Consider the following 15,133-nt stretch of genomic DNA (forward strand, 5'->3'; position numbering starts at 1 on the left):
CCAGGTATGATCGAAGTCAGAGAAAACGCCGAGTAGTTACGTAATTGTTTTTATTTACCTACGGCTATCGGAGGTGTGAAGTGTCTAGCGTACATAAAAGCCAGCCTTAATCCGCATCCACTTCACTTTGTTTTGCCGGCAAACATTGAGAACAAAATGAAAGTAGAAAAAATGTCGAGTGTTTCAACACGTGGGTGATTTTACTGTAGCCACGCCCCCTTCAAGGGCTGAATCTATCACTCAACGTACGAGTGTAGAATTAATTCAGTTAAATTAATACTATTGTGTATCTTGGTGTTGTAAATAAAATCCCATTCAACGTTTTTTTATTCTGAATTTCCTCCTCTGCGCGTTTGCTTATCATGGACTAGCCAATCACAGTACAAGACTTCTCGCCTTTCTTCCATTCATTGTGGAACATGACGATACAAAGCAGACTGGGGTTTGTGCGGACTGTATAGACCTCTAGAGGTTTTCACTATCTATCGTAGAACTTCAATACTAGTTCGCTTTCACGCCCTTTTCTTTACAGTGTAAACTAAAGGGGCTCCACTTGAGATTATTATAGTGAGAATTATACACACATATATTTTCTCTCTCTCGCCGATATAAGCACATATCTCCCCGTTCGTCAATTACACAGCAGCAAAATTGACTTGCTGATAAGAGGGAGAGAGCTGTTTTTGCACTTCCTAATTCTCTAACATCGTATGATGTTCGTACTTCAACTACCAAAAAGTGAAGGAAATATTACTTCCGAATGGATTTAATGAAAAAATATTCAAGCCAATACATGGATAAAGGAAGCGTATTTTTATATAACATAATGTGAGCGAAAGTCGTACAGCTGAAATCGTTCTTTAAGTTAAAGGTGACATCGACGCGACACATTTCCCGAGGCTACACGTGTGTTTAACAACACGTGCGCTTGTTCTGAACGAATTGGATGATACGCCGTGCTATTAAGATTTGGAATAATGAAATCTGCCCATGTTTTCTTCGGATATATGTATTTTTCTATCGTTGGCTGTGTTGTGGGTAGAGCAGGGGACAGATTTTCCTCGCTGTCTTCACTGAAGGAGTGGGTGGATCCAAATCCCTTACCAGGTAAGATTCATATTGAATTTACATACAGCATGTATTATTGATACAAACAATGTGTATTTCCCCATAATATTCCTTCATTTGTTTAGGTTTAGAAATTACATAATATTGTTGGTATTTTTTGTTTTCATAGATAGCTTGAACGCTAATATTTTACCTAGATTCTTGTTTACAAACAAACTCAGAAAAGTCTATATAGTATGGATAGCCGAGCGTGTCTTGTTTTTACAAACCCGTAAATGTTGTAGTCGTGCCAATACTATTTAGGTACGCCGTATGTTCTTGGAACCAATCATTGATCGACAGGGATCGATAGACAAATCATACGAATCCTGGACCAACAGGTGCTACTAGAGGGTTAATGTTTATGGGATGTTCACGGAAGCAGAGTTATCAGCGAGCCACTATGTTACGACTATGTACCTATACCGTATGAACAGTTTTTCCACACGCGTTATAAAACAAATCTAACATCAAATTATCAACAATAGTTTAAAAAAAGAAAGTCTTAATATAAAAGTAAAATGTGTCGTCAAAAATAGCCTACATATAATAAATAGGATTCAATACAAGCAGTATATTGAGATTTGATTTGTGTCCTATTTCTCAACATAATACTGTCAGTTTTGGAAAGGTTATACCAGGCCTCGACAAAACGTAAACGTATGCACTGAAGACAAACAATTTCCCAAATACCAAATGTTTAGTTATCGACGGTTGGTCGTATATGAGAGAAGTTTATACTGCAGGCGAACGGCCTTCATATCTTCTAGAACTTGTAACAACGTATTGGTGATCAGCTGTCGAAATTAACACCTCTGATATTTATTAGTGTCAATATATCGGTCGTGCTGAGCAAACAGTGATCACTCAGAAAGTGGGATGAATTCTTTATCAACAAGTTAAATGATGCACATTCCTTCAAACAACATTCTCAAATTTGACGTTTAAATAGAATAGTTTTACAAGTGTTTGAAGAAAAAAATCTAAATCTATCCTATAATTTTGCGGCACGATATAGAATTTATCACAAATGATGGTTCTGTAAAACTAGCAGAATCAACCAAAATGTCATAGAAACCCTGGGACTAAACCAAACGTCTCGGAAACCAAGGGGTTAATACTTCACCTAACGTCCTACCCAGGGGTAAAAACTCCATAACACGTCCAAGGAACCCTGGAGATACTAAACCAAACATCCAAGAAACCAAGGGGGTAATAATCCACTAAACGTCCCTGATACCAAGGGATAAATACTCCACCAAACGTCCCGGAAAACCAGGGGTTAATAATCCACCAAACGTCCCAGAACCCGAGGGGTTAATAATCCAACATATGTCCCAGAAACCCAGGGGTTAATACTCCAACAAACGTCCCAGAAACCCAGGGATTAATACTTCACCAAACGTCCCAGAAACCCAGGGGTTAACACTCCAACAAACGTCCCAGAAACCCAGGGGTTAATACTCCAACAAACGTCCCAGAAACCCAGGGGTTAATACTCCAACAAACGTCCCAGAAACCCAGAGGGATTAATCCACCAAATGTCCTATAAACCCAGGAGTTAATAACCACCAAACGTCCCAGAAACCCAGGGGTTAATACTCCAGCAAACGTCCCAGAAACCCAGGGGTTAATACTCCAACAAACTTCCCAGAAACCCAGGGGTTAATACTCCAACAAACGTCCCAGAAACCCAGAGGGGTTAATCCACCAAGCGTCCCAGAAACCCAGGGGTTAATACTCAAACATATGTCCTAGAAACCCAGGGGTTAATAATCCCAACAAACGCCCCAGAAACCCAGGAGTTAATACTCCCACAAACGTCCTATAAACCCAGCGGTTATTACTCCAACAAACGTCCCAGAAACTCAGAGGGATTAATCCACCAAATGTCCTATAAACCCAGGGGTTAATATCCACCAAACGTCCAAGAAACCCAGGGGTTAATACTCCACCAAACGTCCATGAAACCCAGAGGGATTAATCCAACAAGCGTCCCAGAAACCTAGAGGGATTAATCCACCAAACGTTCCTGATCTCCAAGGTAGCTAAGGTCAATATATAAACCAACTCTATATAATAATTAACAGTTACATAGTCTACCCACGTTCCCATACTTATAAACCCTCTATATCTTGGAGGAAGGCTCCAAATTTTTGACCAAAGACTATGACAAAATATATAGATTCTTTATCATTCCTAATTAATAAAATTCAAAGAGTCTACCAGAGAGAACAGTTTACAATTCGTAGTTGGATGGTTTTTCTGATGTATGCAATGTAAAGTATTTTTCTGAGGCTTGAAACTCTGACCACACAATCTCCCCATGGAGGTTTTAAAATTGAACAATTTTCAGAAATCACCCAAATTAATGCTGACAAAAGCGGTATAATAAATCTACTATTTTATATTAAGATAGATACTGTAGCCATTTACATAGGTTCGTATGTAGATAATACATGAAACTTGTGTAAATTATATTCTGTGATATTCTCACTTTTATCCACCAATCTGTCTTTTATTATCCTGCACTGTGTGCCATTCGAAACTTATCTTGTGTTTCACGCGATACACACATATAAAGAGTTTTTGCCTATTTACAGACGAACAGTTTTCTGTAGAAAAAAGTGACACATTTGTACTAAAATAAAGATGTAGAAAACAAAACTGAAACGTCTGAGACTATTGTAAACAAGAGTATAATATACTAGTAGTTTCCATACATACATAAATATACCCATTATCATTCTAAATGCTGTTGAAGTTTGTCTATATCACAAACTATCTACAAAACATGACAAACACTTTCTATAACATATCATTGTACTTAATGGAACATCTGTTACAGACAATACGGTAAAATTATACAATACACACTGAAGTAGAGTGATCACAAACATTCTCTTTTTCTTTAAATTATTTTTTTACTATTATCTTCAGCAAATCCTACCTTTAAATTTGACATGTATCAAATGTTATCAGTCGAAAATCATTTCCGGAGAGACACGTGAATTGTGTGAATCTGTATTTTAGCTTAATACCCTCAGGTAGTGAGATCATACACAGTTATAGACTGGTGTATCAAATCTGTTACTGTCCTCCTACGTCAAAATCTGGTAAAATCTGGTAGTGTCTGTCCTGATACACATTAACACTGTTAACGAGTATTATATAAAATCTGGTAGTGTCTGTCCTCATATACATTAACACTGTTAACGAGTATTATATAAAATCTGGTAGTGTCTGTCCTTATATACATTAACACTGTTAACGAGTATTATATAAAATCTGGTAGTGTCTGTCCTCCTCATATACATCAACACTGTTAACGAGTATTATATAAAATCTGGTAGTGTCTGTCCTCATATACATTAACACTGTTAACGAGTATTATATAAAATCTGGTAGTGTCTGTCCTCATATACATTAACACTGTTAACGAGTATTATATAAAATCTGGTAGTGTCTGTCCTCATATATACATTAACACTGTTAACGAGTATTATATAAAATCTGGTAGTGTCTGTCCTCCTCATATACATTAACACTGTTAACGAGTATTATATAAAATCTGGTAGTGTCTGTCCTCATATACATCAACACTGTTAACGAGTATTATATAAAATCTGGTAGTGTCTGTCCTCCTCATATACATTAACACTGTTAACGAGTATTATATAAAATCTGGTAGTGTCTGTCCTCATATACATTAACACTGTTAACGAGTATTATATAAAATCTGGTAGTGTCTGTCCTCCTCATATACATTAACACTGTTAACGAGTATTATATAAAATCTGGTAGTGTCTGTCCTCCTCATATACATTAACACTGTTAACGAGTATTATATAAAATCTGGTAGTGTCTGTCCTCATATACATTAACACTGTTAACGAGTATTATATAAAATCTGGTAGTGTCTGTCCTCCTCATATACATTAACACTGTTAACGAGTATTATATAAAATCTGGTAGTGTCTGTCCTCATATACATTAACACTGTTAACGAGTATTATATAAAATCTGGTAGTGTCTGTCCTCCATATACATTAACACTGTTAACGAGTATTATATAAAATCTGGTAGTGTCTGTCCTCATATACATTAACACTGTTAACGAGTATTATATAAAATCTGGTAGTGTCTGTCCTCATATACATTAACACTGTTAACGAGTATTATATAAAATCTGGTAGTGTCTGTCCTCATATACATTAACACTGTTAACGAGTATTATATAAAATCTGGTAGTGTCTGTCCTTATATACATTAACACTGTTAACGAGTATTATATAAAATCTGGTAGTGTCTGTCCTCCTCATATACATTAACACTGTTAACGAGTATTATATAAAATCTGGTAGTGTCTGTCCTCATATACATTAACACTGTTAACGAGTATTATATAAAATCTGGTAGTGTCTGTCCTCCTCATATACATTAACACTGTTAACGAGTATTATATAAAATCTGGTAGTGTCTGTCCTCATATACATTAACACTGTTAACGAGTATTATATAAAATCTGGTAGTGTCTGTCCTCCTCATATACATTAACACTGTTAACGAGTATTATATAAAATCTGGTAGTGTCTGTCCTCATATACATTAACACTGTTAACGAGTATTATATAAAATCTGGTAGTGTCTGTCCTCATATACATTAACACTGTTAACGAGTATTATATAAAATCTGGTAGTGTCTGTCCTCCTCATATACATTAACACTGTTAACGAGTATTATATAAAATCTGGTAGTGTCTGTCCTTATATACATTAACACTGTTAACGAGTATTATATAAAATCTGGTAGTGTCTGTCCTCCTCATATACATTAACACTGTTAACGAGTATTATATAAAATCTGGTAGTGTCTGTCCTCATATACATTAACACTGTTAACGAGTATTATATAAAATCTGGTAGTGTCTGTCCTCCTCATATACATTAACACTGTTAACGAGTATTATATAAAATCTGGTAGTGTCTGTCCTCCTCATATACATTAACACTGTTAACGAGTATTATATAAAATCTGGTAGTGTCTGTCCTCATATACATTAACACTGTTAACGAGTATTATATAAAATCTGGTAGTGTCTGTCCTCATATACATTAACACTGTTAACGAGTATTATATAAAATCTGGTAGTGTCTGTCCTCTCATATACATTAACACTGTTAACGAGTATTATATAAAATCTGGTAGTGTCTGTCCTCCTCATATACATTAACACTGTTAACGAGTATTATATAAAATCTGGTAGTGTCTGTCCTCCTCATATACATTAACACTGTTAACGAGTATTATATAAAATCTGGTAGTGTCTGTCCCTCATATACATTAACACTGTTAACGAGTATTATATAAAATCTGGTAGTGTCTGTCCCTCATATACATTAACACTGTTAACGAGTATTATATAAAATCTGGTAGTGTCTGTCCTCCTCATATACATTAACACTGTTAACGAGTATTATATAAAATCTGGTAGTGTCTGTCCTCCTCATATACATTAACACTGTTAACGAGTATTATATAAAATCTGGTAGTGTCTGTCCTCATATACATTAACACTGTTAACGAGTATTATATAAAATCTGGTAGTGTCTGTCCTCCTCATATACATTAACACTGTTAACGAGTATTATATAAAATCTGGTAGTGTCTGTCCTCATATACATTAACACTGTTAACGAGTATTATATAAAATCTGGTAGTGTCTGTCCTCCTCATATACATTAACACTGTTAACGAGTATTATATAAAATCTGGTAGTGTCTGTCCTCCTCATATACATTAACACTGTTAACGAGTATTATATAAAATCTGGTAGTGTCTGTCCTCATATACATTAACACTGTTAACGAGTATTATATAAAATCTGGTAGTGTCTGTCCTCCTCATATACATTAACACTGTTAACGAGTATTATATAAAATCTGGTAGTGTCTGTCTCCTCATATACATTAACACTGTTAACGAGTATTATATAAAATCTGGTAGTGTCTGTCCTCATATACATTAACACTGTTAACGAGTATTATATAAAATCTGGTAGTGTCTGTCCTCCTCATATACATTAACACTGTTAACGAGTATTATATAAAATCTGGTAGTGTCTGTCCTCCTCATATACATTAACACTGTTAACGAGTATTATATAAAATCTGGTAGTGTCTGTCCTTATATACATTAACACTGTTAACGAGTATTATATAAAATCTGGTAGTGTCTGTCCTCCTCATATACATTAACAGTGTTAACGAGTATTATATAAAATCTGGTAGTGTCTGTCCTCATATACATTAACACTGTTAACGAGTATTATATAAAATCTGGTAGTGTCTGTCCTTATATACATTAACACTGTTAACGAGTATTATATAAAATCTGGTAGTGTCTGTCCTCCTCATATACATTAACACTGTTAACGAGTATTATATAAAATCTGGTAGTGTCTGTCCTCCTCATATACATTAACACTGTTAACGAGTATTATATAAAATCTGGTAGTGTCTGTCCTCATATACATTAACACTGTTAACGAGTATTATATAAAATCTGGTAGTGTCTGTCCTCCTCATATACATTAACACTGTTAACGAGTATTATATAAAATCTGGTAGTGTCTGTCCTCATATACATTAACACTGTTAACGAGTATTATATAAAATCTGGTAGTGTCTGTCCATATATACATTAACACTGTTAACGAGTATTATATAAAATCTGGTAGTGTCTGTCCTCCTCATATACATTAACACTGTTAACGAGTATTATATAAAATCTGGTAGTGTCTGTCCTCATATACATTAACACTGTTAACGAGTATTATATAAAATCTGGTAGTGTCTGTCCATATATACATTAACACTGTTAACGAGTATTATATAAAATCTGGTAGTGTCTGTCCTCCTCATATACATTAACACTGTTAACGAGTATTATATAAAATCTGGTAGTGTCTGTCCTCATATACATTAACACTGTTAACGAGTATTATATAAAATCTGGTAGTGTCTGTCCTCCTCATATACATTAACACTGTTAACGAGTATTATATAAAATCTGGTAGTGTCTGTCCTCATATACATTAACACTGTTAACGAGTATTATATAAAATCTGGTAGTGTCTGTCCTCCTCATATACATTAACACTGTTAACGAGTATTATATAAAATCTGGTAGTGTCTGTCCTCCTCATATACATTAACACTGTTAACGAGTATTATATAAAATCTGGTAGTGTCTGTCCTCATATACATTAACACTGTTAACGAGTATTATATAAAATCTGGTAGTGTCTGTCCTCCTCATATACATTAACACTGTTAACGAGTATTATATAAAATCTGGTAGTGTCTGTCCTCCTCATATACATTAACACTGTTAACGAGTATTATATAAAATCTGGTAGTGTCTGTCCTCATATACATATACATCAACACTGTTAACGAGTATTATATAAAATCTGGTAGTGTCTGTCCTCATATACATTAACACTGTTAACGAGTATTATATAAAATCTGGTAGTGTCTGTCCTCATATACATTAACACTGTTAACGAGTATTATATAAAATCTGGTAGTGTCTGTCTCCTCATATACATTAACACTGTTAACGAGTATTATATAAAATCTGGTAGTGTCTGTCCTCCTCATATACATTAACACTGTTAACGAGTATTATATAAAATCTGGTAGTGTCTGTCCTCATATACATTAACACTGTTAACGAGTATTATATAAAATCTGGTAGTGTCTGTCCTCATATACATTAACACTGTTAACGAGTATTATATAAAATCTGGTAGTGTCTGTCCTTATATACATTAACACTGTTAACGAGTATTATATAAAATCTGGTAGTGTCTGTCCTCCTCATATACATTAACACTGTTAACGAGTATTATATAAAATCTGGTAGTGTCTGTCCTCCATATACATTAACACTGTTAACGAGTATTATATAAAATCTGGTAGTGTCTGTCCTCCTCATATACATTAACACTGTTAACGAGTATTATATAAAATCTGGTAGTGTCTGTCCTCATATACATTAACACTGTTAACGAGTATTATATAAAATCTGGTAGTGTCTGTCCTCCTCATATACATTAACACTGTTAACGAGTATTATATAAAATCTGGTAGTGTCTGTCCTCCTCATATACATTAACACTGTTAACGAGTATTATATAAAATCTGGTAGTGTCTGTCCTCATATACATTAACACTGTTAACGAGTATTATATAAAATCTGGTAGTGTCTGTCCTCATATACATTAACACTGTTAACGAGTATTATATAAAATCTGGTAGTGTCTGTCCTCATATACATTAACACTGTTAACGAGTATTATATAAAATCTGGTAGTGTCTGTCCTCCTCATATACATTAACACTGTTAACGAGTATTATATAAAATCTGGTAGTGTCTGTCCTCATATACATTAACACTGTTAACGAGTATTATATAAAATCTGGTAGTGTCTGTCCTCCTCATATACATTAACACTGTTAACGAGTATTATATAAAATCTGGTAGTGTCTGTCCTCCTCATATACATTAACACTGTTAACGAGTATTATATAAAATCTGGTAGTGTCTGTCCTCCTCATATACATTAACACTGTTAACGAGTATTATATAAAATCTGGTAGTGTCTGTCTCCTCATATACATTAACACTGTTAACGAGTATTATATAAAATCTGGTAGTGTCTGTCCTCCTCATATACATTAACACTGTTAACGAGTATTATATAAAATCTGGTAGTGTCTGTCCTCCTCATATACATTAACACTGTTAACGAGTATTATATAAAATCTGGTAGTGTCTGTCCTCATATACATTAACACTGTTAACGAGTATTATATAAAATCTGGGTGGTGTCTGTCCTCCTCATATACATTAACACTGTTAACGAGTATTATATAAAATCTGGTAGTGTCTGTCCTCCTCATATACATTAACACTGTTAACGAGTATTATATAAAATCTGGTAGTGTCTGTCCTCCTCATATACATTAACACTGTTAACGAGTATTATATAAAATCTGGTAGTGTCTGTCCTCCTCATATACATTAACACTGTTAACGAGTATTATATAAAATCTGGTAGTGTCTGTCCTCCTCATATACATTAACACTGTTAACGAGTATTATATAAAATCTGGTAGTGTCTGTCCTCCTCATATACATTAACACTGTTAACGAGTATTATATAAATCTGGTAGTGTCTGTCCTCCTCATATACATTAACACTGTTAACGAGTATTATATAAAATCTGGTAGTGTCTGTCCTCCTCATATACATTAACACTGTTAACGAGTATTATATAAAATCTGGTAGTGTCTGTCCTCCTCATATACATTAACACTGTTAACGAGTATTATATAAAATCTGGTAGTGTCTGTCCTCCTCATATACATTAACACTGTTAACGAGTATTATATAAAATCTGGTAGTGTCTGTCCTCATATACATTAACACTGTTAACGAGTATTATATAAAATCTGGTAGTGTCTGTCCTCCTCATATACATTAACACTGTTAACGAGTATTATATAAAATCTGGTAGTGTCTGTCCTCCTCATATACATTAACACTGTTAACGAGTATTATATAAAATCTGGTAGTGTCTGTCCTCCTCATATACATTAACACTGTTAACGAGTATTATATAAAATCTGGTAGTGTCTGTCCTCCACATATACATTAACACTGTTAACGAGTATTATATAAAATCTGGTAGTGTCTGTCCTCCTCATATACATTAACACTGTTAACGAGTATTATATAAAATCTGGTAGTGTCTGTCCTCCTCATATACATTAACACTGTTAACGAGTATTATATAAAATCTGGTAGTGTCTGTCCTCCTCATATACATTAACACTGTTAACGAGTATTATATAAAATCTGGTAGTGTCTGTCCTCATATATACATTAACACTGTTAACGAGTATTATATAAAATCTGGTAGTGTCTGTCCTCCTCATATACATTAACACTGTTAACGAGTATTATATAAAATCTGGTAGTGTCTGTCCTCCACATATACATTAACACTGTTTAACGAGTATTATATAAAAATCTGGTAGTGTCTGTCCTCCTCATATACATTAACACTGTTAACGAGTATTATATAAAATCTGGTAGTGTCTGTCCTCATATATACATTAACACTGTTAACGAGTATTATATAAAATCTGGTAGTGTCTGTCCTCCTCATATACATTAACACTGTTAACGAGTATTATATAAAATCTGGTAGTGTCTGTCCTCATATACATTAACACTGTTAACGAGTATTATATAAAATCTGGTAGTGTCTGTCCTTATATACATTAACACTGTTAACGAGTATTATATAAAATCTGGTAGTGTCTGTCCTCATATACATTAACACTGTTAACGAGTATTATATAAAATCTGGTAGTGTCTGTCCTCCTCATATACATTAACACTGTTAACGAGTATTATATAAAATCTGGTAGTGTCTGTCCTCCTCATATACATTAACACTGTTAACGAGTATTATATAAAATCTGGTAGTGTCTGTCCTCCTCATATACATTAACACTGTTAACGAGTATTATATAAAATCTGGTAGTGTCTGTCCTCCTCATATACATTAACACTGTTAACGAGTATTATATAAAATCTGGTAGTGTCTGTCCTCCTCATATACATTAACACTGTTAACGAGTATTATATAAAATCTGGTAGTGTCTGTCCTCCTCATATACATTAACACTGTTAACGAGTATTATATAAAATCTGGTAGTGTCTGTCCTCATATACATTAACACTGTTAACGAGTATTATATAAAATCTGGTAGTGTCTGTCCTCCTCATATACATTAACACTGTTAACGAGTATTATATAAAATCTGGTAGTGTCTGTCCTCCTATATACATTAACACTGTTAACGAGTCTTATATATAAATCTGGTAGTGTCTGTCCTCCTTATATACATTAACACTGTTAACGAGTATTATATAAAATCTGGTAGTGTCTGTCCTCCTCATATACATTAACACTGTTAACGAGTATTATATAAAATCTGGTAGTGTCTGTCCTCATATACATTAACACTGTTAACGAGTATTATATAAAATCTGGTAGTGTCTGTCCTCCTCATATACATTAACACTGTTAACGAGTATTATATAAAATCTGGTAGTGTCTGTCCTCATATACATTAACACTGTTAACGAGTATTATATAAAATCTGGTAGTGTCTGTCCTCCTCATATACATTAACACTGTTAACGAGTATTATATAAAATCTGGTAGTGTCTGTCCTCTATATACATTAACACTGTTAACGAGTATTATATAAAATCTGGTAGTGTCTGTCCTCCTCATATACATTAACACTGTTAACGAGTATTATATAAAATCTGGTAGTGTCTGTCCTCCTCATATACATTAACAGTGTTAACGAATATTATATAAAATCTGGTAGTGTCTGTCCTCATATACATTAACACTGTTAACGAGTATTATATAAAATCTGGTAGTGTCTGTCCTCCTCATATACATTAACACTGTTAACGAGTATTATATAAAATCTGGTAGTGTCTGTCCTCCTCATATACATTAACAGTGTTAACGAGTATTATATAAAATCTGGTAGTGTCTGTCCTCCTCATATACATTAACACTGTTAACGAGTATTATATAAAATCTGGTAGTGTCTGTCCTCCTCATATACATTAACACTGTTAACGAGTATTATATAAAATCTGGTAGTGTCTGTCCTCCTCATATACATTAACACTGTTAACGAGTATTATATAAAATCTGGTAGTGTCTGTCCTCTATATACATTAACACTGTTAACGAGTATTATATAAAATCTGGTAGTGTCTGTCCTCCTCATATACATTAACACTGTTAACGAGTATTATATAAAATCTGGTAGTGTCTGTCCTCCTCATATACATTAACACTGTTAACGAGTATTATATAAAATCTGGTAGTGTCTGTCCTCCTCATATACATTAACACTGTTAACGAGTATTATATAAAATCTGGTAGTGTCTGTCCTCCTCATATACATTAACACTGTTAACGAGTATTATATAAAATCTGGTAGTGTCTGTCCTCCTCATATACATTAACACTGTTAACGAGTATTATATAAAATCTGGTAGTGTCTGTCCTCATATACATTAACACTGTTAACGAGTATTATATAAAATCTGGTAGTGTCTGTCCTCATATACATTAACACTGTTAACGAGTATTATATAAAATCTGGTAGTGTCTGTCCTCCTCATATACATTAACACTGTTAACGAGTATTATATAAAATCTGGTAGTGTCTGTCCTCATATACATTAACACTGTTAACGAGTATTATATAAAGTCTGGTAGTGTCTGTCCTCCTCATATACATTAACACTGTTAACGAGTATTATATAAAATCTGGTAGTGTCTGTCCTCCTCATATACATTAACACTGTTAACGAGTATTATATAAAATCTGGTAGTGTCTGTCCTCATATACAGTAAAACTGTTAACGAGTATTATATAAAATCTGGTAGTGTCTGTCCTCCTCATATACATTAACACTGTTAACGAGTATTATATAAAATCTGGTAGTGTCTGTCCTCATATACATTAACACTGTTAACGAGTATTATATAAAATCTGGTAGTGTCTGTCCTCATATACATTAACACTGTTAACGAGTATTATATAAAATCTGGTAGTGTCTGTCCTCATATACATCAACACTGTTAACGAGTATTATATAAAATCTGGTAGTGTCTGTCCTCATATACATTAACACTGTTAACGAGTATTATATAAAATCTGGTAGTGTCTGTCCTCATATACATTAACACTGTTAACGAGTATTATATAAAATCTGGTAGTGTCTGTCCTCATATACATCAACACTGTTAACGAGTATTATATAAAATCTGGTAGTGTCTGTCCTCATATACATTAACACTGTTAACGAGTATTATATAAAATCTGGTAGTGTCTGTCCTCGTCATATACATTAACACTGTTAACGAGTATTATATAAAATCTGGTAGTGTCTGTCCTCCTCATATACATTAACACTGTTAACGAGTATTATATAAAATCTGGTAGTGTCTGTCCTCCTCATATACATTAACACTGTTAACGAGTATTATATAAAATCTGGTAGTGTCTGTCCTCATATACATTAACACTGTTAACGAGTATTATATAAAATCTGGTAGTGTCTGTCCTACTCATATACATTAACACTGTTAACGAGTATTATATAAAATCTGGAAGTGTCTGTCCTCATATACATTAACGCTGTTAACGAGTATTATATAAAATCTGGTAGTGTCTGTCCTCATCATATACATTAACACTGTTAACGAGTATTATATAAAATCTGGTAGTGTCTGTCCTCCTCATATACATTAACACTGTTAACGAGTATTATATAAAATCTGGTAGTGTCTGTCCTCCTCATATACATTAACACTGTTAACGAGTATTATATAAAATCTGGTAGTGTCTGTCCTCCACATATACATTAACACTGTTAACGAGTATTATATAAAATCTGGTAGTGTCTGTCCTCATATACATTAACACTGTTAACGAGTATTATATAAAATCTGGTAGTGTCTGTCCTCATATACATTAACACTGTTAACGAGTATTATATAAAATCTGGTAGTGTCTGTCCTCATATACATTAACACTGTTAACGAGTATTATATAAAATCTGGTAGTGTCTGTCCTCCTCATATACATTAACACTGTTAACGAGTATTATATAAAATCTGGTAGTGTCTGTCCTCCTCATATACATTAACACTGTTAACGAGTATTATATAAAATCTGGTAGTGTCTGTCCTCATATACATTAACACTGTTAACGAGTATTATATAAAATCTGGTAGTGTCTGTCCATATATACATTAACACTGTTAACGAGTATTATATAAAATCTGGTAGTGTCTGTCCTCCACATATACATTAACACTGTTAACGAGTATTATATAAAAT

At 33.5% G+C, this 15,133-nt stretch overlaps 1 protein-coding gene across 1 annotated transcript in view; it reads left to right on the plus strand.

The window, feature by feature from the left end:
• The first annotated feature begins 426 nt into the window (after positions 1-426).
• LOC117345261 (chordin-like) overlaps positions 427-15,133 on the plus strand; it is a 92,294-nt gene continuing 77,587 nt past the window's right edge. The window contains exon 1 of the mRNA XM_033908306.1: positions 427-1,107. Within this exon, the coding sequence (XP_033764197.1) occupies positions 978-1,107 (130 nt within the window). The 5' untranslated portion in view covers positions 427-977. The remainder of the gene's footprint in view (positions 1,108-15,133) is intronic.

This window comes from Pecten maximus, chromosome 16 (genome assembly GCF_902652985.1).
Source record: "Pecten maximus chromosome 16, xPecMax1.1, whole genome shotgun sequence".
In the NCBI taxonomy this organism is placed as follows: Eukaryota; Metazoa; Mollusca; class Bivalvia; order Pectinida; family Pectinidae; genus Pecten; species Pecten maximus.